General features: G+C 46.4%; 1 protein-coding gene across 2 annotated transcripts; it reads right to left on the bottom strand.

The window, feature by feature from the left end:
• Positions 1 to 6271: 6271 nt before the first annotated feature.
• dusp10 (dual specificity phosphatase 10) lies at positions 6272 to 18872 on the bottom strand. Of its 2 annotated transcripts, XM_048985938.1 has the most exons (5): positions 18611 to 18872; positions 17924 to 18040; positions 16570 to 17398; positions 11902 to 12258; positions 6272 to 10686 (listed from the first exon to the last, which is right to left on the bottom strand). In XM_048985938.1, the coding sequence occupies exons 3-5, from the start codon at positions 17351 to 17353 to the stop codon at positions 10421 to 10423; spliced, it is 1407 nt and encodes a 468-aa protein (XP_048841895.1). In that variant the 5' UTR covers positions 17354 to 17398; positions 17924 to 18040; positions 18611 to 18872; the 3' UTR covers positions 6272 to 10420. The 2 variants fall into 2 exon arrangements, with proteins under 2 accessions (XP_048841895.1, XP_048841894.1); XM_048985937.1 differs by lacking the exon at positions 17924 to 18040.
• Positions 18873 to 26720: the final 7848 nt, after the last annotated feature.

The raw sequence follows: 26720 nt of genomic DNA, 5'->3' as shown, positions 1-26720 counted from the left end.
ACGACACCCTTAACCCCCACTCAGCCCTAACCAAACGTAACCAAACAAGATACAAGACTTTTGGTATTTTTACTTTTTTGATCGCATTCACAGATTTTTATAAAATTGAGGTTATCCAAATGGGGACCTGAAAAATGTCCCCAAAAGTAAGGAAGTTCCAGGTTTTACCGCACTTTGGGGACATTCTGGTCTGCAAATGTGATCTATGCAAACCCACACACACACACACACACACCCGCATACACGAGCGTCAGGGGAGAGTATGCCCAAGTCGTCGACAGGGTGTGGGCTTCACACCTTTCCCGTGATAAAACTCTATCCAGTGTGCGACCCGGAATGTGCCTTACTGCTAACGATGGCATCGTTAACACCAGTTAATAATATCTTGACACAGACCAAACCAAACAATCACCGCATTGATGTTGACGCGACAATGACTAAAAACAAGGAAATGAGCATCGTAACTGAAATTACGCAAATCATATAAGCAGCGACTCTAAAATAAAGTGTGTGTGTGTGTGTGTGTGTGTATATATATATATATATATATATATATATATATATATATATATATATATATATATATACACTGTATATGTGGGTGCAGAAAGGATATTAGACTGCTGGAAAGGAATCGACAGAGACATTCTGTGAAATTAAACGCTTTGGCTCACTGCTGGTTGTATGCGTGTATGTATATATGTATATGTGTCTGTGTTTTATATATATTTGTGTGTGTATATATATATATATATATATATATATATATATATGAACCTGGTTTCATCTGGGCTTCATATTTGACGTGTCTCGCACTGGATGCGAACCGCAGATTTATCACGTCACGATAAAGAACGTTGTCTGCAGATTGGACTTTGGCCCTCGTCTGGTACAGTACCAGCGCTGTGACCGGCTCGGAAGTGTTTTTAATTTACAAAACATCAAACACACGAATTACTGTCATGGACTCTTGCACCTGAATGAAGTGATATAGGCCTGAACTATTGGTACATATTACGAGATTCCATCAGGCAAGATGAATAAGCAAATTCACAAAACGTATAATTTAAAAGGCTGGTAATTTTGAAGAGCGACAATGTTGTAAGGTTTTGGTAAAATTCTTCATCAGCCTCAATGCATGCATTTTTCTGGCTGGACTGTTGCTATTGAGTGGAAAAACTATTTACCTATTACAGTTTTCCGATATTTCACTGTGGAATTCTCACTGCTTATCCAGATGCAGTATTTCCAGTGGATTATGGCAACAGTTATTTGGACTTTATGAGTTTAAGCTGTGTGCTGCTAATTTGCATTAAACTAACATTTATATTTTTTGCCATTTGGGGCCCAGTTTTCAAGCATTGCACTGCAACGAGATTTATTCCCCTGCTTCGGGCAACATATGATTCCTGGAAATGTGCTCCGCCGGATATGCGGAATAAATGTTTTATCAATCGGATTTCCTCTCTGAAGACTAATACCCCAGTAAGAACATTTAATCGCAACCTTCTTTTAAATTTTAAAGTCAAATGGACAGACTTTGTAGTAAGTACATGTACTAACTTCCACAGTGATGATCAAGCACAAAACCTTCAATAACAGCCGAAAACAAACATCAGAGGACAACAGTATATGTGCATCGGTCTTGTGGCCTCTATTTCTCCAATTTTTATGTGATGATGAAGGGATATAAATGGGGAAAAATCGTTTTCATAGCATACATCAAGTGAAGCGACTATAGATTTAAACGCTTCACTAAATATGTTTTATTGACTGAGCTCTGAGAAGGCAAAATTTTGTAAATTGTAATTCCAAGTCAGGAAGAAACGCAATCTGAAGTGCCGGCTTAAATAAAAATATCATTTATCTTCTGCTGTATTTAGGTGATTCATGCAAACGGGTTTTCAGCCCATTAATGTTTTGCTAGGAACCGCGTGGCCTTGCGACCTTATGCTCATTTAGCGGTAAGTGTAGGAAACATTGACTGTGATATTCTGCACACGCATTACTCTATGAGGCCTGCTATACACATCCTATCAATGCAAATTTCCCCCATCAGACCAGTGAATATCAAGAAAATGTGGGCCCTAATCCCCCCCCCCCATGGCAGATTAAAAGCCCCTTTACTGAAAGGACGCTTCAGCAGTCAACAGGACACTGAGATGTCACTGTGGGTTCCTTATCACACCGGCGTATCGCTTGGAATGGGACTCATTGTGGGCAGCTGTTGAACACTTCTGTCCTAACATTGCAGTGAGAGATTCTCAGGCCTTAGATGTGTTCACGGTGGATTGTAACATTCAGTGGTCGCTGGTCTATGGTGATGAGTAAGACTGTGCCATCAAACACGATAACAGCTGTACGGAGGGGGGTTTGTTTCAGGGGCCCCAATCAGAAGGTTACTTCGGGGCCCCAAGCCCCCAATCTCAGATGTTTCAATGACAAAATGAAATGCTAGTGTGTCAGATAATTGTAGCTAGTTGATTAGCAAAACATGCAGCTTCAGCATGTCCTAAGTAAGGAAGATATTTGTTTAATATTTAGTGTAGTGACTGCTTGCAACCAATGGGGGAGACCCCAAACCTCAGGGGCCCCATGCAAATGTGTGGTTCCCACGGCACTTCTGGGGCATAACATATGGACCTGATACTGGTGCTATCCCACATTATTTAGAAAGCGTAGCTAGTTGAGCTAAACCTATATCACAATCAGTGGGTCACTCATCCAGACAGCAGCCGTGGAACAAGTAAATATGCAAATATGCTAATGATTGCCCACTGTATCCAGCAGTGATACAGAGATACAGATCCAAATGACTTCACATGAATGAGATGTCTCCATCCTTTCATTTAAATGCTCAGAGAAAGGATTAATTCAGAAACACAGCTACACACCGTGTGTCTACCCCAGCCAAGGGAAATGATTTCAGTCTGACGTCAGGCACTGTGATTTCAATAGAAAATCCATACTCCACTCCATTCCACTTGCAAGGTAATGGAGCGGAGAGAGCAGAGACACGTGGACAGATGTTTCGCTAAACGCCGCGGCATGTTCTGGGGCGAGTGGGTGAGAGCCAGCCGGAGCCATAAAACCCAGTCACGGCTCCTTTAAACAGCAGACCTGAGAGCCGTACAGTAAACTAGAGGAAGAGAGCCAGCCAATAACCCAGAAAAAATACAATCTTACCTCTCAGGCCTTCACAGGCCTCACCCTTATCTGCCTAGGTGGCCCTATTTATCTGCGATGAGGTCATCGTTCCAGTTAGGTCCAGCTGGGTGTCATTACTGCTGGCAACAGAGCTGATTATCGTTCGCCATGGGAACATGGAATCACCCAGATCCAGCCCCCAGCCGCTGCTGCAGCCCCCACACAGTCATGACACGTGTGACTTGAACCAGACCAGACATTTACCAGCAGGAAAACGGGCAATCCATGGTACCCTGCATTTCTGCTTCCGGACTCTGTATTCTCGGGTCCAGCAGGTGGGACAGTGATGCGTAGAAGCCTGGACTATCTGTGCAGTAGCACAGGCCCAGGTGTGTGTACAAAAAAAGAGTCAGAAGATTCAGAACCAAATCACTGCTTATTGAGTACATTATGCACTATGTGTGTGTGTGTGTGTGTGTGTGTGTGTGTGTGTGTGTGTAAGATGTGTGTGGATTAGGGTTATATTACATTGTAGGGACCAAATGCTAAAAGTGAAAAAAACTGTTATTTTGACGTTGTGGGGACCATTTTTCAGGTTCCTGCAAAGATCTGTGAATGCAGTGAAAAAACTAGAAATGCCAAAATTCTGGTATTTAGCTTGGTTACTTACGGCGAGGGTGTGGCAGAGCAATCATGGCATTGCTGGGCCTTGAATAAAAGGCCTTAACGCCGACTGATCGAGGGACTCTGACTGACCTCCAGCAGTGTTCACTATGGTGTCTGCTTAGGGCAGCAACATTACTAACGAAAATGAAAGTTTATATTACTAAATTGTCATTGTTGTATTCGCACTATAATCGTCCACCTACCTTGACTCATGTACTGCTCACGGCTTCCAGGATCTTTCGGGATTAACTGCTGTTCCTCGACAGACAGCCGACTCTGGTTACAGAGGTTCAGAGACAGTTGCCACAGCAATGACTCAATGCCTAGCAAAGCGCAGCTTTGCGTTTAACTTCAAAAAACTGACTTCCTTGCGAAATGCGGGAAGGCACTGACAGAAATATTCAAGCAAAATACTCATATTTTTTTAACCTCCGTTTCCTGCAGGTAGTGACCTAAACCAGCGGCATTTCCTCAGTGTGAATTTCAGCTCAAAAGACATCATACAGATTACACTGGGTTTCCAGTTAAGGTGTGTGCCTTTCAGTCTTTGCTGTCTGCAGTGAACTAATGGTTTAAGGGCCTGACTGACGACCACAGCAGCTCCGTGCGGCGGACGGTTTTCCCAAAGCTGCGGTTTCACGTGCCCAAGCCTGTATCGCGTGTCAGGGGTGCGTGTGTATCGCGTGTGCGTATTCGGTGCTGATGGACGTTAGCATCTTGCTAATAGATGGTCCTCCCTGGGTTATTTTTACCCAGTTTGCTTCCCCCTGGATGTCCGTGATCAGAACTCCTCCCGGGCCGCACTGCCCCGGCCTTTCCTAATACGTACAAAAGCCGGCAGAGGCGGCATGCAGACCTGCTAACATCAGGGCTATTCTGGTGTCGGTCCGAGTGTTGTGCTGATGGCGATGGATTAACGAGGCCGACCACTCGTCAGTCGTAATTAGAAACAACGCAGCAACTATTTTAGGGCCTGTTCCTATGCAGAGAAGCGTCTGGCCTCAGTCCCTCTGCTTCTCCTGCGCGGTCTAACGCGGCCTTGCAGTCCGTCGGGAGTAAATATAGGATGTATATCACGTACATGTACACAGCGCCCAGAGGATTTGTATTCCTTTCATTGAATTTTGTTTGTATGTTTGTGCAGCACCTCTCCCAGTGCTTAACGAGTAATCAGATGTCACTGACGTACGACAGCTTGCAAAAGTATAGTACAAATGAATTGTGAATAAAATGTTGGTTCCAGTGAAAGTATAGTTCTTGGCCGTATTTGTGGATCTTGTTTACCCCAGGAAGAGTGCTGGCCAAGCGGACCAGCATTTCCTGTTTCCAGCACTCAAACAGTGCTGCCCCGCTTCCTGTCTCATGGAGCTGACCTTGCTGTTTTTGTGACGTCCACCCTGGCATGCGACTTGGGGGGGGAGGGGGCAAAACAGTGGCATGGCTGGGGGGGGGGGTGGGCAGTGAGCTGATGGCCCACACGCAGGGCCAAGAGGGCACAGCGATGCTGTGGGGTCACGCCGACTCATCCAAGCAAGTGATGTTTACTTACAGCTTGAACCCAGGTACAGTAGTGTGCTCAGCCCTAGGATAGTAACGGGACATACAGATAAATATTTAGAGGTATTAATATTCAATTATCACAGCAGTGGTTATCCACTGTTTTGGCAGCGTTGGTTCGGTCAGGCTGCGTCACCTGAACGCGGTGTTCGGCTACAGTGGGCGGTCGACGCAACCAACCTCAGACTCTGCATGGTCACTGTCACCCCGCCAACCTGAACGCGGCGTTCAGCTACAGTGGGTGGTCGACGCAACCAACCTCAGACTCTGCATGGTCACCATCACCCCCATCAACTTGAACGCGGTGTTCAGCAGCTTCTCCTTCTTACTGCAGGGCACTGAAGGATTCCTCCCGTCCGTGTCTGGTGAATTCTTGCTCTGTCCTCATGCTGGAGCCCTCGCTGTTCTTGGGACGAGCTTTGAGTGCTCAAGCTTTGCATTAACGTCACAACTTTGCACATAATTGCATCACTGGTCTCCTGCGAAGAGATCATCAAGAAGAATGACAGAGCAGCGTCCCTCTCCGTACCACCTGCCTGTGACTTACCTACTCACTGGCTTACTTAAATGTTCCCATTAGGAACATTTAGTAGGTATTGGAGAGAATCCCGAATCGAACAGAGGGCCATAAGCAAGAGAGTCCAAAATCGAGAGAATTCAGAATCAAAAGAATACAAAATAAGAAATGCTCAGACCAGAACTTGAAATGAGAGTCATTGGTGCATCACCATGCTGGAATTATAGCACAGGTGAAAACAATGAGGTAACAGGATTAGTCCAATCGGTATTTTGGAGGGGGTGACTGCAGGCGATTCCACTGGAGTTTGTGGGGGGGTGACAATATCCTGTCTATATGTGAACGGGGTTCTGCTCGATTAAATAACAGCCAGCACACATGAGGTCTGGAATCATTTAATCCCTTTATTTCAAAATCCACAAGGAAGGTAAGGAACTACAAAATTACAATACTTAAACTTTGACAGTTTAAGAAAAAGGATAAATATGTTGGAAATATTGAACAGGTCATGCAGGAGATGTGGAAGAAGGCCTCATCTTAAATATAGCACCCTTTATGAAAAAATAAATCCTGCTGTTTTATAAGTCAGTGCAAAAATAGTAATGATTTATGCATAGAAATGAAGTCATGGACACATACAGAATATACTCAACAACACAATATATGCACACACACCTACTGTATCTGCACGTGCATGACAAAAACAAGCCATTCACAAGAACGTCAAGGATGGCGCACGCGGAGCAGTAAACACCCCCAACCACAGTGACGGGTCTCGCCGGTGGAGACGCATGAAGGGTTAAAGCCCCGGGGGAAGTCTGCGTAAACCGCGTCCTGACAGTTAATGCGTCGCCGGATGCACCGTGATCTCTGCCGCTGCGTAATGCGCAGTTTATGCCTCGCACCCAAGAAATAGTGACACAGTATTTCCCACTTGTCTACAGGAAGCTCTTGTGCTCACAAAGACCCTTGGAAGGGGACGGAAAAGGCAGTAAGGTGGCTGTACACCTCCCGCAGGGGCAGCTGCGTCTCTCCCAAGTGATATGCGCGTGGTCTAACAGCTTTTAAAATGCAGCCACCTTCAGCGACTTTCATAGCAAACATCGGCACTGGGGAATCTCCCAGGAAATGAACACTGATACGACACAACATGCAGGTAAGAAGCACATGACCCGTGTCACATGACGCCCACCGCTGGCTCCACCCTGCTTCCTCCCGTCAAATCCTTCGAACGATATTTTTTTTAAAAAAACCTACATAGGCACACAAATGGCAAATGCACTCTCAGTCTCCACCCATCTGCACACGAAACTGAAAACTTTACCTACGTCGTATTTCAAGCAACAGCTAGATATATTTTAGCCAATGATACAGTAAAATTCGCGTTTATTTCGAGGGACACGGATGACGGAAATGTCACATCTGAATGGTTGTCCACAGACACACAATATCAGGAACATCGATATTAAAGACCGAAAATGGATTGCATGTAACATCTGCCCCAAGAGATGTATACAGTGACACACTTTTTTTAGTCAGCACATATTTATTGGATTGCTTATTTTTGGATGTTATTCGAAGTGCAAGTATACTGTGCCAACGAATGAAATGTAAACCGGCGGAAACAGACAGCGCACAAAAGTCAGAGTGTGTATCCAGATCTCACAGCAAAAACGGTTAAATATGTCCAGAGGGTCACCTCTTGAGCAGACAGAATACCTATCATCTACAGCTAAAGCATTTCCCAATTGCAAGCTTACATTAGCCCTATATTCAGATCATCTCACTGACTACAATTACAGGCTCATTTCAATTCATGAAAAAGTATATTTAATGAGACAGGATCTAAGATGTACGCTCGTTAGATGAAGACGCTTGACTGGAAACTGAATCCGGTGAGAAATATTCAATCGTACGGTCTCTCCAAGGTCGCCTCCTTCGAAATTACAAGCTGTGTTTTTATCTAAGGTACTGTGTGTGCTGGCTGGCAGCTCCTCTACAAAGCAGAGGTGCTCTGGCGTCGAATCCTTATGTAAGCCGCTCGCAAACAACGCCTTTTTGGTCAGGGTGTGATTGGTGCTAAACGGGTGCCGGTTTTTCTTTTAAGAAGACGTCTCTACAGAAAAGCCAGGGTATGCTGATGATGACCTGCTAGCTCTCTTATCTTCCACCAGGAACAAGAGGAAATACGACATCGCAAGAGGACGACGGTCAACCGGCTAGCTAGTGAGCAAGCAAATGAATAGCATCGATGCGTTTTTTTTTTTTTCTCACGTGTGTGTAGGACTAACACTGTTAACCTGTTGGGCTCATGAGTAAGACCCTTAATACCCAATTTCTCCAGGGAATGGCTGCCCCTGCTCTCTCAAATGTTCATCACTTTGGAAAAAAGCACCTGCTAAAATAAACGTGAATGGATTCAACCAAAAAGAAACAAATGGATCGAGGGAAACGTCAACATTTCTTCATGTTTGGCCCTTGTTTGCCAGAGAGGTGTTGCGTTATCTCTCTGGCAATGGATAGTGGGTTTGTGCTCTGATATCCAAACTGCATAGGTGCCTGTTAGTTTCCTCTGGACACACGCATTGCCTGTGAGCTCACACCTGCCTCCGTCATGTTTATCCCATTTCAGCATGGTAAGGCAGAGAATGGGACTGTGATTTTTCGCTACACCAGATTAGGTCTTGGTAGCCTAACGGCAGCTCACAGAACGAGCTTTGCAACTGCAACATGCACCAGAAGCTGTTCATTCCCCAGCACGGCGGCTTCCCAGACCGTGACACTTAATCCAAACAGCCTGTGAAGCTAGCATGCAAAGCGCTACAACAGACGGTACGAGAGGTGCACGCTGTGATGTAGCACCCGCACCACCAATGGGAAGACGGCAGGAGCTTGGCCAGAAATAGCCAGCAGAGTCAGGGCGGTAAGGGGAATCGGCATGCTTTGGGACAAGCTAAATAGGCAGTTAGCTACCGGAAACAAAGCCTGGAAATACGAGTCTCCAAAAAGCGGCGTACGGCAGTCTCGCAGCAGCAAAGGTTTAGTAGTATGATCATCTACACCTCTCTGTCTTGTTTTGGAGGCAGACTGTACTTGAAAACCCTGGAGACGCCTCTTGACCTTGTGCGGTCACCTGTAGTCGCCGATAGCTACTGTTGTTCTCTATTTATGCAAATCTGTGACGTTGTTTTAAGAAGTTGCAGCAAACGTTTAACGTTTTTGGGAAGACATGTCAAACTGGGGTTCTTAATTCCTGCCATTTTTAGGTTGGATGAGGAGGTACGGTAAAAATTAAGGCAACTATAGCGGCACTATCAGGGAGCGGCGAGAGTGCGGGCTGCTGGGATGTCGGACACAGCCTCGTAGAGTGACCCAATGCGTTCAAAGACGGGATATGATGGCCCGGATTCCCCATCCCTACCCGAGAGCCCAAACGCTGAAGGTTACATCACAGCTGCGGGTGTCTGCATCCAGGATCATAATTTGTTGTATTTGTAAAAAATATATATATTATATGCACGTTAAAACCGAAGCATTTTAAAAATAGGGCGTTGAACATCTGTTATAAGAGGCACAAGGATAAACCAGAGGAAAAGCAGCCATGAATGGCAAAACAAGCAGAGAATCAGACTATTCTGAGGTGTGTGGTCTCCTAACACACTGTACAAGACTAAAGCCTGGCCCGGCACTGCTCTCTACACACCTCTGTCTCTTGGCCTGCTACTGACATGCATATGAACTTTACATCTGGAAAACAAGGGAATTCCCCTACAGTGAATATCTGGGGAACGCCCGTCATGGGACTAGCACTACGCTACGCGGCTTATCGAGAACGGGTTCAACTTCTTCATGTGGAGAGCTCAGGTGAAGCCACAGACTGCTATGAAGTGCCAAGACATTAAGAAACGTCTCTTTTTGTCTTCCTCTCATACTCCTGTGCCACGGAATTCGGCACAAGCCCCAGAATCTGAAGCCAAACTGAAAACAACAGCAAAAACTTTGTTTAATCACTTGTGAGCTGGATACATTTAATGAGCGCTCTATATACACAGGTCCAGCTCCGGTCGCATTCCACACAGAAATTATTGCACAGTGAAGCCACAGAGGACTTAGTCTGCCCACTGCCCCTTAACCCCGTGTTTCAATTCCCATATAAAAATAGCTTGAGGACATTAACACACCAAGTAATGCATTCACTTTTTTGGCGGGGGGCACGCTTGCCCTCTTGTTGGAAACCGAACCAGCTGTCCCAACGCCACTAGGAGATATGAAGGTCTCCCACTGCAGAGAGGAGGACACACTCCGATCCTGCTTGGTCACGTCTGCTTCGGCGTGCACCTGTACGCACAACACGGCCTCGGGATCAACACCCCGGCACTCCAGGCCTCTGGACCAGGTCCCAGTCTTCTCGAGACCTCAGATCCAGATCTCTCCCAGCTCAAGTTGTAGCGGAAGCCTTGAGGAAGCTCAGAAAACGTGTTCACCTTCAGAGCCAAATCACAAAAGGACCCATGTCATCCTTAAAAGCTCTTTTCAGACGATGGTCTCCACCCCGATGAGCTTTGGTGTCAGGATCCGTGGGGTGATGCCGTTGTTGAGGTCCTCCTCGAACTCCAGCAGCTGTCCCATAAAGTTGAGGTTTGGAGATATAATCGGCCTCCTCGTTTTGACAAACTTGTAGGCGTCTGTCATGGTCATCCAAGTGTGCTTCATTAAGTAGGCGATGACGATGGTGGCCGATCGCGAGACGCCAGCCTGACAGTGAATGAGGACCCCCCGTCCGGCTTGTTGAGCCTCTTCTGTGGGCAAAAACACACAATAAAGTATGATCACACCAGACTGTGATTTCATGGATCATTTTTAGCAACAGAAATCAGCGCAACCAGCTTGCTTCTGTCAGTATTCACTCCCAGGCTTCCCACGGTAACCCCGAATTCCCACCACGATCCAAACACCACAGACCAGCCTCCGCAAAACCATCCTTAATGCAGCATGGTGTGCGGTAATTTATGAAGTGCAGTCCCGCTCAGGAAGGGCTTCGTATCGCCGATACCCAAACTGGATAAGCAGTTATTGAAGCCAGATGGACGGCCAAGAGGGGTGATTTTTTTTTTAAACACAGAAAATATCTGCACAATGTCTCCTTACAGATTCCCTAGAAACCAGATTCATTCTAAATTTACATCCTACTATCTCTGTAAAAGGTAACATTACAATCGGTCTACCAAACACAGTGATGAAATAATGGTAACTGAAGATACCTCTGGATGGAGAAGTGAAGTCTTATACACGTAACGTATTCAGTTTCAGTCAGTTTCATACACATCATATTTAATTTTTAGTGCCATTAAACTGGAGCTTAAGTAGCTCACTGCGCCCTCTACAGGCGACTGGGAAGGCATTTACTACTGAGCGTGCTCAGGTGAGCTCCAAATGTCTATAAACACACATAAAGTCAAGCTTCGGGAATAAACGACTGGATCTTTAAATCCTTCACGCTCAAAAGCTGACTTTACAAAATGAGGCACCCCACAGAGTCTAACTTCTGAAAAAGCCAGAGCCGCGCTTCAAGGGCACTCCAGTGAGATTCTGGCTTAAATACGGATATCCTGAGAACCTGTCGCCCCCAGACTCGACTCGCTTTGGCACTGGTAGAGGGGGTGTAGGCTTAGGGAAAGGTTCTGTCCCAACAAGGGCATGGCTCGCTCTTCTCACCAGTGCTGTCAGCTCTCTTCCACTGATAATGTGAAATATAACGTGAGAACAGACCCATCGGTAAATGAATATGCAGAAAACTACTGTATTTATCACACACACTGCATTTACTTTTCTGTTTCATTGTACCTTGTGTCTTGTATTTTTTCTTTGCCGGCATTATGTCATAATTGTTAGTTGTCCAATGTCAACTGTAGCAAGCTCTGCCAAAAAATTTTTCCACTGGCCTTTGTCGTATGGCAGCAAAGATTCTGTTTCAGATTTTGGAGGGGAAAATTTGAGTGTAGTGCTTTACCTACCGATGAACTCAAACGCCTCCTCAAAGTACTGCCTGAGGTTCTGCTTGTTGCTGTCTGTAGCGGGGAGGCGCTTGTAGTTGAACAGGCCCTGCTCGTAGTGGTAGAGGGGCAGGTGCGTGGTGACGTTGAGCACGAAACCAACGTTCAGCCTCTGCATGAGCTCCAGATCCTGAGCATCGTGCTCATTCCCCAGGTACAGGAAGGGGAGGATGGCGGTCAGCTCGGCGTTCTCCATGTCGGGCGTGGCGGGCAGGGAGGGGGGCAGGGCAGCCGCCCCGCCTGAATCCAGGCCCTCATCCAGCTGCAGAAAGTTCTCACATAGGTTCTCGTGACTTTGCCGAAAGCTGCTCAGGCCTCCTATAAAAGGGGATTGAGAGGGTACCATCAGGGGAGGGTCTGGCATTTCAGGGGCCCACTCAAAAGGTCACTTCAGAGACCCATGCCCCCCTAGGGTAGTGACTGTTTATGGGCCACAGGGGGCCGTCAAACATCAAGGGCCCCCAGGCAAAAGCGTGGTTTGAGTGCCGGTAAACACCACCGCCCAGGATCACATGAGAAAGACGTCACACTCTCAGAAGGGTGGCGGACTGGTGGCGGTAATCAGCGCGAGGAGCCAGTGTGGTGGCGGTAAACAGCGCGAGGAGCCAGTGTGGTGGCGGTAAACAGCGCGAGGAGCCAGTGTGGTGGCGGTAAACAGCGCGAGGAGCCAGTGTGGTGGCGGTAAACAGCGCGAGGAGCCAGTGTGGTGGCGGTAATCAGCGCGAGGAGCCAGTGTGGTGGCGGTAATCAGCGCGAGGAGCCAGTGTGGTGGCGGTAAACAGCGCGAGGAGCCAGTGTGGTGGCGGTAAACAGCGCGAGGAGCCAGTGTGGTGGCGGTAAACAGCGCGAGGAGCCAGTGTGGTGGCGGTAAACAGCGCGAGGAGCCAGTGTGGTGGCGGTAAACAGCGCGAGGAGCCAGTGTGGTGGCGGTAAACAGTGCCCAGGAGCCAGTGTGGTGGCGGTAAACAGTGCCCAGGAGCCAGTGTGGTGGCGGTAAACAGTGCCCAGGAGCCAGTGTGGTGGCGGTAAACAGTGCCCAGGAGCCAGTGTGGTGGCGGTAAACAGTGCCCAGGAGCCAGTGTGGTGGCGGTAAACAGTGCCCAGGAGCCAGTGTGGTGGCGGTAAACAGTGCCCAGGAGCCAGTGTGGTGGCGGTAAACAGCGCGAGGAGCCAGTGTGGTGGCGGTAAACAGCGCGAAGAGCCAGTGTGGTGGCGGTAATCAACGCGAGGGGCCAGTGTGGTGGCGGTAAACAGCGCGAGGGGCCAGTGTGGTGGCGGTAATCAGCGCGAGGGGCCAGTGTGGTGGCGGTAATCAGCGCGAAGGGCCAGTGTGGTGGCGGTAAACAGCGCGAAGGGCCAGTGTGGTGGCGGTAAACAGCGCGAAGGGCCAGTGTGGTGGCGGTAAACAGCGCGAAGAGCCAGTGTGGTGGCGGTAGTCAGCGCGAAGAGCCAGTGTGGTGGCGGTAATCAGCGCGAAGAGCCAGTGTGGTAGCGGTAATCAGCGCGAGGAGCCAGTGTGGTGGCGGTAAACAGCGCGAGGAGCCAGTGTGGTGGCAGTAAACAGCGCGAAGAGCCAGTGTGGTGTGCTGCCTGATAGGACTCCTTTAAAGAGTCAGGCTTTAGTATGATAATTCACATTTTTTTCCCATTTTTTGCTTGTTTCTGCATTATTCAAACATACGCCCGAGTTTTACAGATTATTTCTTCGACCGGCTACTGTCCACCCAAGTTAAGGCTCGGCTCAAGCCCGACAGCGATCCAGTAAAATCACAGTCACACTTCAGGCGGCCTCTAATCCTGTATATTTCTGGTTTAACTGTTAAAAGGTAAATAAACATGAACAGGGATATAATGATATTTACCACACATTTTACGCTATGCCTTAAGCTACCACATGGAAAGTAGGAATCACACTTTCCTCAGCTATTGGATGGGGTCAGGGTTAGTCAGACAACGACTGAGCACCTGTTGGTATTACATCAGCACTTAGACCTTCCACCAGTACTCCCAGTGTCGAGGTATTAAAGTCAGTATCAGTTAATGTATTGTTCACAAGAGAAATGACATAATGCCAAATGACATCATCACATGCCCTCACCACATAACCATGGAAATGAGGTAGGGGAGCAAACCACATCCACTGCCGGGGCGGGGGGCTGGGAGCGGGTGGGGGCGTAAATCACCTGCTAAGCACAACTAACAAACTAGCTCAACAAATCCGTCACTAAACGAATGAAAGTCGCATTTGCATTGTCACAGATCAGTCCCCCTCCACCCCAGCCAGCCCCTTGCAATGACAGTACTGGTCGGGTAACACTGACAAGTCCTGTATGTATGAGAATCATCCCCCCTCTCCCAGTGTCACAAATTCATGGCTTCCTGTGGTAACTGGTCCAGTTAAACTAAGGGAGGGGACCTTCCCGAGACCTCAGATTCTGGTCATGACGCATAAAATGCACTGACAGCACGGTGGCATCAGTTAAGGTTTTGATTTGTTTCTTTCGCTTTAAATGAGTGGCACATTAAGCACCAGAGTTTTTTTTTTATGTCGTCAACCCTTCCCCTTCGTTGAAGCGACTCTGAACAGCTCTAAAGTGAAATATACTGAAGGTTAAAAAAAAATAAATGACCGCAGGTGATCATGTGACCTTGCTGGGGAAAGTTCCGCGGTTTCTCATATACAGCTGCCCGTTCTGCTGCTCTTTTTAAACACCACACTGCTGACAGGTTTGTCCAGTCTCGTTAATTAAACCCTATTTTAGACAAATATGCAGACATATCGACGTACTTTGTTTATCAGCTTCTTCCTGTATTGGCAAAACTTGACCGTATTCCCCTAACACACTGAAAAAATAATGTTAATTATTACTTAATAACACTGGATAAGGCTTGTTTTATTATTATTATTATTATTATTATTAATAATAATAATAATAATAATAATAATAATAATAATAATAATAATAATATAATGAGAGAAAAGGCTTTTTATAAGATAAATATAGCAATGATGTTCACATGCTTGTAATCAATAGATATGGCTCAGGACGTTTCCATTTCCAAGAGACACGGTCAATCCCTTCTGATTTACAGCTGAACCTTTTCTTCCCCACACGGTGCTGGAATAAATCACTCTAGCCGTCCCCGATTCAGTAGCCTGAAGTCAAACACATTACCGTCACATTATGCTTCGTCACAGACGGCTTTCAGCGTTGTCTTTGGATGCCTTTGAAGGCATCTGCCGGGTTTTTAATTGAAATACGTGGAAAACCAGCGAAGAGAATTGATATGGCGTGTACATATGCTGGCGCCAGGCCTTAACAAACACGATTAGCTGGTGATTGATGGTCATTTGTTCTCTAACTGCCCCCTCGGGGCTCCAGGATCGTACACACATGGGTTTCGGCTAAAATCCCAGACCTTCCCTCTCATTCCAGGGCCTGTTTTTCAGGAAGGGTGTAACCTGGCCTTCCAGCACCACATCATCCGTGGCACTTATGTGCTCAGCCCCCCACCCCCAGAGGACAGATGCCCAAACCAAAAGATGGAGGATGTGGCCCACGGCCAGCAGAGGCTGCTAGGCCAAAGCTCAGTGTTTACAAACAGCTGCTGTAAAATCAGCCCGAAAGTCCCGCCGTCAGGCAGCAGGAGTCGAAACCAGAGGCTTCTTTCATTCAGGATTGGGTTACGTCTTAATCCATAAACACAGATCTTCAGTCTAAAGTAAACATTCAGGCCCTTAAAACACGAGCTTGACACAAAGGTTTAACAAACACGTCATGGAAAATTCACCCCAAATAAGAAGGGGGACAACCCCTGAAGAACAAGGACACATGAGAAGGTCTGTTCCTCTTGACGGAGTCACCCTGTAACACCGTATTTTACATATTTTTAGGAGATGCTTCCATCTGAAGCGATATAAGCACTGTTGAGGAAGTGGTGTCTGCATCAACTGGGAGCGAAGGGTTTTGCTCAGGGATCCAACAATAAAAACACTCTACCAATGATGGTATTTAAACCAATGATCTTCCAATCATGTACATGGAATTCTAACCAACAGAGTCACACATGGCACCCAAGAATTTACTTGGTGCTTTTAAGGCTTGAACCCAGGTCAGATGATTTGATGACACAACTGCTAGACGATTGAGCTGCTGAGTCCGAAGCCTTGTAGCATCAGCGAGCTTCAGCTCCTTTTTAAATGCTACCTAGGAATCTCACATCCTGACTATCTGGGCCCAAGCAGGAACGAAACGTTTCTGAATGAGACTCTCCTACAAGCCTACAGCCAATCATGTCTTCAGGTAAACAATTCCTTTTAAAAACTCGCTATACGGGCAGTGTGATACGTCTGAAATGCCACAGAATGTCCACGGCGAAACGGATTGCTGCCTCCGTGAAGAAATCCCTAGAGAGTCAGGCCTCCTCTATTCCCTGTCCCCGTCAGGCCTGCTCCGCCATGACAGACCACCAGCCAAAACTGCTGACACGAAATAGGCCTCCCCCTCCTCCCATCGATCGATAAACCCAAGCTGAAGTACGTGTTTAAATGAAACTAGTGTCGCTTCCCGGGGCCAATTCAGGTTCTGCTACTCAAATGGCTGAAGCCAAGTACTCAAAGAACTTTACCTTTCAAAACAAGGGGGTCCTTCCCTTCTCTCCTGAGTGACTCCAGGACGACATTGAGGGGCTGCGATGGCATCAGTCTGCTGGGGTCGCTAGTGCTATCATCGTAAACCACTATCTCTTTGGAGAAGATGCCCTTATAGGAGTCCTTGCCTTCCCGGCAGGAGATCAAGTCCAAAACAGTGATCTTGCCCTGCTGGAGCCTCCGGCGGCTGATCTTGTCAGAACAGCTGATGTGCAGCGCCCCCTGGATGTGGCTTTTATTATACTCCGTAAACGGACGGCAGTCGATGATGACCGGCACCGGGCCGATCTGGTGGCCTTTGGGACAGCGGGTCATCTTCTTGGCCAGCTCGTTGGGGTGGATGACACGGGTGGCGCCGGTGCTGGGCCCGAGAATGCCAACCGGGGCTGGAGAGCTCGCCGCCTCATTATTGTTGACCATGGGGCCAGGAGTGCCAGCAAAGGGTACTCCCGAGCTCAAGTTGGGACTGCTGACGCTGATCTGGCTCTGGCTCTGGCTCTGGCTGTCCTTCTCGTAGGTGGTCACCGTGCAACAGCTGGCGCTGCTGCATCCGCAAGACAACGATCGCGTCGAGCCGTTGGATGAGGGCATATAAGTCAGATTGGCAGCCCGGATCTTCACCACAGCTGTGCCGATGGCGATCTGGCCGGAGACAGAGATGGGATCCAGGTAACTGGTGTCCGGGCAGAGTTTGAGTTCCTGAGGACGGACAGGCCTTGGGAGGGGCACCACAATTCTGTCGTCGAGGGGAGATGGAGGCATGGGGAAGCTGAAGACTGGCGACAAGCGAGAACTCAGGAATCCGGGCTGTGGGCAATCAGAAGGTCACAATCAGATGGCGATGAGACAGCAGCCAATCAGAAGCTCAGAATCAGACAGTGGCAAGATGACAGCCAATCAGAAATCGTGTCTAATTATAGGCCATTACAGATTGGGATAATTGATTTATTAACTTCAGGACTGCAGTGCTCTTTCTCCCCACGTCGGGAGTATACTTTAACAGATTACACATGAATGTGAAAGTCTGAAGCATAAACTCTGTTTTTATTCTTAGTATTTTCCTGTAAATGAACCACCACGGGATAGAAATTAATCAAACTATGTTCATAATCACGAAATCTCTCCAGGGCCTTAAAAGGACATTTTGAAGCACTTTTACATTTTAAAGGATCCTATTTAATCGCACCGAATATTTTCTATAATGTTATTCGGTTTAATAATTCCTATTTTATTTCAGCTAGAAACCAAGCAGAGCTCAGGTCAGACTTTGACTTTAATCCACTCCAAATTTATTTGTCAGCAAACGGCAACATAACAAAATACTGCACCCACTGCGGGGGTACTTCTAAAACGGCGTCTGGGGCAGATGACGGCTCAGCCGGAGCCTTTTCCCATCATTTATGCGTCTTATAGCATCACGGTTGTTGTCACACCAGTACGTGTTACAGACTATGCAACGAAAAATGGAAAGAATGAATTAATCACAGATACCGGCATGAGTACGTGCACAGAATTAAGACACGGGTCACTGTTCAGTTGTCCAAAGGGAAGTTTTACTATATATTATTTTTATTAATATCCAAACGCTAGGTGATTCTGATCAAACCGACTATATTTAAGTAATCAATGTAAACGCATTTATCGATCGTCACAATTTATCACAATTGCACCGCACGGCCGCTTACATCGATCGGCTTTCATGGTTGCAGAATATAAATGAGCAACTTCATACAAACTCGGGCGAAAACGCACAGGTGTTAATACCCGCGTTTGAAAGCCCTGCGTCTCAAATGCAAAATAATGCGGACTGTGGTATCGTTTACTTATAATCCGCGCTTCGGCATTAAACTGAAAGACTGTATCAATTAACTGGCATTTCCAAGTGTGGACGGAGCTCACACGTTTAGTTAAACGTAACAACATGTATGACTACGTGCAAAATTAAATGAAATAAAAATACATAAAAGAGAAACTTTTTTATCCTGCGGCGTTTTGAAATATTCCCGAAGCTTTACTCACATTTTTGTGTCAGTCGTATCCCCTGCCGGCCGCTGTCATCGGGTTTTAATGTTAATTTCTATGTGTCTTCAGCCCGACCCATTGTGGCGGACTCGCATCATTTCTCACCTCCAATGGAGGCTCAGGCTCATGTTAAATACGCGAAACACGGGCGGAGCAGCGGCGGCCCCTGGGCGGTGGGGGTGGAGTCTGCCGGCTGTAAAGTGCGCTTTCTACGGGGGGCCGCCGGGTGAACAATGCTCAGGGTCCCGTGTGCGAGAACCGGGTGATGTCATTGGCGACCAATGGAGGAGCGCCGCAGCCGGACCGGGGAAGAATCAAAGCCCGCTTGGCTCGGCTCGGTTCGTCCTGGCTCGACTCAACTCGGATCGGCTCAGCTGAAAGCCTAAAACCCGGATGTCTCTTTGTGCCGCTCAGGGCCGGCTGGGCTGCTTCTGTTCATTAGAGAGTCTGAAATGTGCAAAATCATTCCTGCTGCGGAAAGCCTCCGGAGTCACTTGGCTTCAATCACATTTGTTAATTGAAAAGCAGACCTTTATTTCTGTTAAAACATCAAGTATTCGAATTGGAGACATATGTAACCTCTTTAAATGTGGCTGTTTTTAATTTTCATTTATTTTCATTCATTTTCTGTTTGTCTGTGTTTCATATGATTTGTTCCAGATTTACTCATTTAATAAAGACCCCGGTGCAATGAAAATATTTTGAAAATAATGATACATTTTTCACACATCCAGGCTCGCCCTGGTACACAGCCAGTGTTTTGATATGACTTCATTTTCAGCTGCATTTGCAATGGTGCAAATCACAATGCATGGGAACATTTTTTTCTCAGTTCACCAGTTATGTGTTAACTGTGTGCTTTACTATTTAAGGAGAATTTTCGGCATAAGCAGATAATCGGCATTTTGCACTAGTTTAAAATGATGTGGAGTTGTGAGCCCCCTCCTAGAAGCGAGGATCATCGTGAAGTTTGGCCTCTTCAAAACAAGAACTATATTTTTAGCACTTTTCCGAGTGACCCAGGAAGCCTTTACAAAATGTCAAGTAATATTGTTGGCAGTAAATCTCCCTGCCCCTCAGTGAAGGCTGGCTTGTGCTCTTTATCTGTGTGAAGGTGTTCTGTGGTGTGTGTGTGTGTGTGTGTGTGTGTGTGTGTGTGTGTGTGTGTGTGTGTGTGTGTGTGTGTGTGTGTGTTTCTATGTCAATGTGTGTGCGTGTCTGTGTTCTGTGGGTGGGGCTGCGGCTTTAACACCGCCCGACCGAAAAGCATCTAAGTGCTCTATTTATATGTAGAGTGAAACCACGCAGGACAAATATTCATGCATCTATAAATAGTGCAGTTCAGTTGTTCTTTTAAACACACAATCGAAAATGATCATAGCTTTTCTTAAAGGCAAACAGCGTGGGATTTACCGTAACATAAAGCTGAGAGAATAAACTATTATTTCCCAGAAATTAAGAACTGATATATATATAGTATGTATATAAGTATATAGTATGTATGTAATTCATAATTTATATACATATATAGTTTGTATATAGTTTGAACAAGTCCTGTACTTTTTGCTTTCTCACTTGTTTACAAAATTTATTTTGAATACACCGGCGACACGGAATGAAAAGTAAAAATTACTGGTATCCTGCAGTTTCCCGCATCATCGCGCTGAAAGAGTGGCATTGTCAGAAGTGCTCCTGCAGTTGCAGAGTCGCGCAAGTCATGCCTGCAAACATCTGCCGGCTGCCTTTGATAGGACACAGCGCCCGTCTGTGATGTCGCTCACCGCGGTGGAACCAACGCGTGTCTGTGCCTCGTGCTCCCGCCCCCTTCCATAGGACCACAATACTCATGTGCGGAAACGTTCTCCTCTCACCATTTTCGGGTCCCTCTTCTCCTCATCAAAATCATCCTCATTCTTTATTCTCTCATTTTCTCTTTTTTCCCCTCATTATTTTGTTCCACCAGTTATTTCTGGAGGTACCCTGACTTAGTTGTCTGGAAAACAAAGATAGCTGCATTATCCACCCTCACTAAGATCATGTTCTCGGAGTGCATGCATCACATGACCAATCAGAATTACCCATCCATCCATCCATTTCACTACCCGCTTGTCCTATTTGGGGCTGCGGGGGGGTCTGGAACCTAACCTGGAAGATATGGGCACAAGGCAGGGAACAGCCCAGGATAGGACAGCACGGGACATACTCACTCACACATGCACACCTCCAATTAACCTCTGCAAGTTTTTGTACTGTGGGGGGAGACCAGAGTACCTGGAGGAAACCCCACAACCACACAGGGAGAACATGCAAACTCCACACACATGGAATCCAGGCGAAGACTCAAATCCCAGTGCCAGAGGTGTGAGGCCGCAGTGCTAACCACTGCACCACCCCAGCTGTTAACAATCCAGCCTATCACAGCCCATAAAGGTGGGGCGACCTCCAAGTCATCTGAAAAATTTGCATGCATTTATTCATTCCATTTGGTTCCTCTTTACCCCATGATATATTTTGAAATATTGTGTCAAATAATTTTATGGCATAGCACAATATATTGCAACATATTGCAGAATTTCAGAACATAAAATAGGATATTGTGGCATACCGTGTCATACTGAACCGTATCTAATGTCTTACATACTTATACTGAGGCATATAATGTCACCGACCATTCTGACCATCTTCTACACCATGGAGAGTATCTGCATCACAGCCAGGTTCAGATCCTGAGAAGCCTCAGAACGCCAGTCCCTCAACCGGGTTATCATAACATTACAGCTTAAAATCTACAATAACCACTGCATCTAGAGTGCCACTGGAATAATCTGGGGTCCATCGCACCCCCCCCCCCCCCATAACTGCTTTGCCCCACTGCTCTCTGAGAGGACATTCTGTAGCCTCAAAGCCAGCACAGTGAAGCATTAAAGCTTTAAAACAGGCACTTTGACTGCTGAGCGGTCTAGCCCTTCCCAGTCAGTGGCGGTTCTAGACCATTTTTACTGGGGCCAGCTGTTCTGTTGGGGGCGGGGGGGGGGGGGGTGGGGGTCAGATGCTTTTAACCTTAATGTCCTCTGAGTATTACTTGCACTAGATTGTCAGCATTCAGAAGCAAAACATTTTCTTTTGAAAACTGGTAAGTTACGTAATGCCTTGCAGTTACGTCTTACAGTTTTCCCATTTTGGTAACTCACTCTGATCTCTTGTTTAGACTTGATTATTATTATTTGGCTCCAAAATATTACATCAACAGAAAATGATGGAAGTGACCAGTTCGTTCTTATATACATGCAATAGAAGTATGTAGTGCTGATTCATATGTAGAATGTTGGGTGACCAGACAAAATTTGATTTAAATCCATCATGTGCTTCAGTTACCTGAAATAGCCCAAATATATCAAGACCTTTAAGGCTCCTCAACACGGTTCCAAGCAACCAGGAGGGTTAGGAGGGTTAATACCGACTGAATTTCCAAGCATTAATTAACTGATCTTTTCATTAATGATAAACACGGACAGTTGCCTAAGAAGGGGGGAGGGGGGTCAATTGATATTTGTAAACACTTAGCAAACAAAAACAGGACTGGGGACGTTAGAAATGGGGTAATGCAGACGGGATGGGGCGGGACAGGCCGCCGGGGAAGCGAGCTGCCCGGAACGCGCTCAGCAAAGCAGCTACACTCTTCTGAGTAACGCACTTCAGAGCGTAATTAAATATTTACGGCGAGGAGCATCAGCGAGGTGGCTGCGATGCCTCTGGAGCGGTGCACGTGTTCCTTAGATGTCTGCCGCCTCCTTCCTACAAAGGATGTATTTTCTCGCTCAAAGCGTTTTCCAAAGTAGCAGCTATACCCCGTTTAAAGTAACCTTACAATGTGGATGCCTGCACAGCAAAGTGACATGAAGCAAACTGCTTCAGAACTGATTAGTGATATTTAAATAATATCTGTGTTCTTCTGGAGATCATGGCCCGAACATTTGTGTCTTGCGTTACAGACTTGTGACACAATCCAGTACATCTGCTACATTGCAAGATGCATTCAGCTCTTCTTCAAGAAATCCTTTCCCTGGTCTCCAGCACCTGTCCTGCTTTCCTGAGACATTCGGAGTCTCGCGGCTTACAGGATTACAATTTTCCCTGTTGCTGTTCACTATCTTTTTTTGCTTTTTTTTTTAAGCGGTTGTTAAAATCAGCATGTCTGACAGAAGATCCTGTTTGTTGTAACGTCTCTGTAAGTTCAGAACAGCACCAACCAAACAATTTATAGCTCATATTCTAGAGAAAGAAATAGACAAAACAGGATATAGCATAAGGTACGTATCACCATCTACCGCAATGGCCTTTAGCTATCAGTCATTTCTCGACAGAATCTTCCGGCAGGGGAAGTATACAGCATATTCTGTAAAATTCTTATATTTTAAAACTATCATTTTTCAGACCTGGCTCCAGATATTTGAAGGTGCACAGATGGGCACAGTGTGAAGGTAACAGCTTGCATAAACAATATATCTGAAAATAATAGGGGGTGGGGCTGGTAGCCAGATTCTCAACAGCATGTCGATCTCTGCCCCTCAACACCACGGTGAGAGTATTTGAGCACAAAATGCAGTGTCCTCGGGAGGCTTGCAGGGTCGTGAAAAATCATACTATGCTATACTATGCTGTATCATACAGCGCTATACTGTACTATACTATGTTACACCAGACTGTACTATACTGTCATATTATGTTATACTGAGCTATACTACATTGCATTCCACTATGCTATACTATACTATACTATACTATGTCAAATTATATTAGCAATTATGTTGACATTACTAGCCAGTAAGTTAAACTGGTAGAACAGGCGAGACGGTGGGTTTACTGACCGGGGATGATCTGCTAGGCAGGCTGAGGGTGTCTCTGCCACTGATGTGTAGGTGTAGAGAGGCCAGGGGGTGTTACGTGGCAACAAACACAGGCTGGAGTGGCGGAGTCAGAAGAGGCGTAGGCCGAAGCGAGAGGAGGTGGGAGAGGAGAGGGCCAACTGAGCTGTGGAGGACGCTGGGGGGGCTGGGCTGATGGACATCCTGAAGGCCGGAATCCGGGGGGGGGACCCCCCGTGAGGAGCTGGGAATACGGGTTAACCGTACAGGTTAACCGGTGATCTTCAGCTCTGTGACACTCACCAGAGTCCCGAAAAGAGATCAGGGTGCATTAAGCAGCAGCTCATTTTCAGTTATAGCTCAAAAATTAATAATTCATTCGTTTGAAGTCTAAAAGGTCACCCAGAGTCTGGGACTGGTGCTTGTTTGGTTTAAACCAGTATATTTCAGTTCCGTCTAGTTAGCAAAAAACAAGGATCATTACTTGTGGTTAAAGGTGATGTCATCTCCAGCACACAAACCAGTCTCATGTGTGATACCTATCCTCTTCGCTGAGTCACCTTGTTTTAATGATGACATTTTTCACCAAGACTAGGGGGATGTCATCCATTGCGAAACCTGAGGAAATGTGCTGATCTGTCAGATTTTAAATGCCAGTACAGTTAAGGAACGATGTTTTACTACATAGATAACAGCAGATGACTGGAGGTGATGATCATTTTCTCACATATTCCTCTGGGTCAGGCCTCTTCAACTCTGGCCCTCCATTCCAAATCCAGGCCCTGTTTTCAGTTCACCCAGGCAGTTAGTTTAATAATTACTGATTCTGATTGGTCAGAGGCTTCACACCTGGCTCACAGGTAAAGGAAGACTGGGAAATCAGCAGGGCTCGGCCGTTGAGGACCGTGATTTGAACAGCTGTGCTTTAGGTAAAAACCATTCCTGAGCCACAGATGAAGGGGGCGAGGTCGGCATCAGCCTGACGGCCCAGGGGTGCGACGTCATCCGCAGGAGGCTAATTGAGGAGGATATCAGATTCTGTCCCATATCCTCTGACTACAGTACAGATCATATAATAAGCTAGTGGATTGGCATTCATTTTTGTACAAGGTGTTCACCCCTGATTTAAAGAGGAAAGCGATGTACGGGGGGATACAGGAAATCTGGTGGAGTGTGTAATAGACACATCGCAAGACTCCCTGCCTGGAGCAATATCTGATAGCAAGCGGTAAGGAATCAAAGTGGTCACTCCTGGAAGCACATCTGGGGTGATCTTTGCTGTCAGGCATATTAGCAAACTTTTGACAGTTTGTTAGATTTGTCAAAGACTTATTAAAAAAAATACATCTAAGAATCTGAAAAACGAAAGATGTCTGACTCAGGCTGCAAAACTATATGGGGAAAAAAATCTTCACTGCAAATGATTATCCAGCACTGATTAATAGGCTTAATGGCAACTTTGACAGGACGTGTTTCCAGTGTGAATGAGGAAGACCTACAGCGCCTTCAGAAAGTCAGTCTAATCACATGTTTCCTGGCTGCCTCCCCTTACTCAGTTTTTTGTGTTTTTTGTATTTGTATATTTGCCTGAATTGGAATGCTTTTCCTCTGATGTCTACTATGGTCATATTACAATAATCCTTTATTGGTCATTGCACAAGTACAGGTATATAGGAAATCATTTCCATGCCTGTCCTATCTTGCTCTTCACAGCTCATGGGTGATAGAACAGGGTCAACCATCATCCAGCAGCCCTGGAGCTGGGGGGTTAAGGGCCTTGCTCAAGAGGCCATAGACATGTGACTGCGCTATTGAGGCCAGACCTCAAACTGGTCACCTCCCACTCAGGGGCACAAACACTGAGCATCCAACGAGCTTCAGTCACTGCTTAAAAAGTGGTAAAAACAATAAACTCCCCAACCTTGCAGTCTTGCTTCCCTTCCCACACTGCAGAACCACACAGAACTTTTTCATGTCTCGTCCATGACCATCTTGTCTTCCACGTCTGACTAACAAATAACTTTTTGACATCTTTCACTCTTGCCGGCAACATGGCACGATTGAGGTTAATCACACGATGTCAGAAAAGTGACTAATACGGATTCCACTGTGATGTGTAATGAGGACCACAAAAGCCCTTTGAGTGACAAGCAGAAAGTTCTTGAAGGGCTACCATGCTGGGCAGCAGCTAGGTCACAGCGCTGAGAACGACATCGAATTGGTTGTGTTTTATAAATAAGGGGTACCAAATAAAGATTTCCCCTTTTCCAGGTTGGAAAGGTTGAATCATCTTATGACGATAGCCATTCAGCTGTCAACCCAGGAATACCTGAATTCGTTGTGAATTCCTTCTGAAACTTTTTCGTTTTCTACATTGGAAGGTGTATTATCTGTGTAAGAACTGAATTCATCTTCCGGCTGTTGATTCTTAGGTTTCAAAATTCAATATTACAGTGGAACGGTTTCATAGTTCTTTAGCACTCCATTGGATAATACCTAAGTTGCAGAACAAAATGTGCTTTTAGAAAATTTGTGCAGATTGACATAATATCTGTTTATCCGTCCTGACTTAAGTTACAGAGGTATGCAAATCATCATTCAGCAAAACCGGTATGTTTTTTTTTTTTGCCTCGAACAGGAGGTGAATCATCCTCACGGTCGCTAGGCAACAGGCAAATATTGTTTTGCGATGGGTGAAGGAAGTGCATGGCCGGGAAGCGAGGCCAGCTTCACGAAGAGGAGACGGCGGTCTTTAAGTGAAACAGGCACAATAGCTATGTTGCCGCGATAATCAAAAAATTAATATAGCCGAGACAAAAAGAGAGGGCGGCATGGTGGTGCAGTGGTTAGCACTGTTGCCTCACACCGATGGGACCTGGGTTCGAGTCTCCGCCTGGGTCACATGTGTGCGGAGTTTGCATGTTCTCCCCATGTTGCCGTGGGGTTTCCTCCGGGTACTCTGGTTTCCCCCCACAGTCCAAAAACATGCTGAGGCTAATTGGAGTTGCTAAATTGCCCGTAGGTGTGCATGTGTGTGTGAATGGTGTGTGAGTGTGCCCTGCGATGGGCTGGCCCCCCATCTGGGTTGTTCCCTGCCTCGTGCCCATTGCTTCCGGGATAGGCTCCGGACCCCCCGCGACCCAGTAGGATAAGCAGTTTGGAAAATGGATGGATGGAGAGAAAAAGTCATGCGATCTCTATTCATTCTGTGGAAAACTTAAAAAGTAAAAGTATTTTCTTGC

Source organism: Brienomyrus brachyistius, chromosome 19, assembly GCF_023856365.1.
Source record: "Brienomyrus brachyistius isolate T26 chromosome 19, BBRACH_0.4, whole genome shotgun sequence".
Taxonomy (NCBI): Eukaryota; Metazoa; Chordata; class Actinopteri; order Osteoglossiformes; family Mormyridae; genus Brienomyrus; species Brienomyrus brachyistius.
Note: the sequence above shows the minus strand (reverse complement) of the source record. Positions and strands in the feature narration are given on the sequence as shown.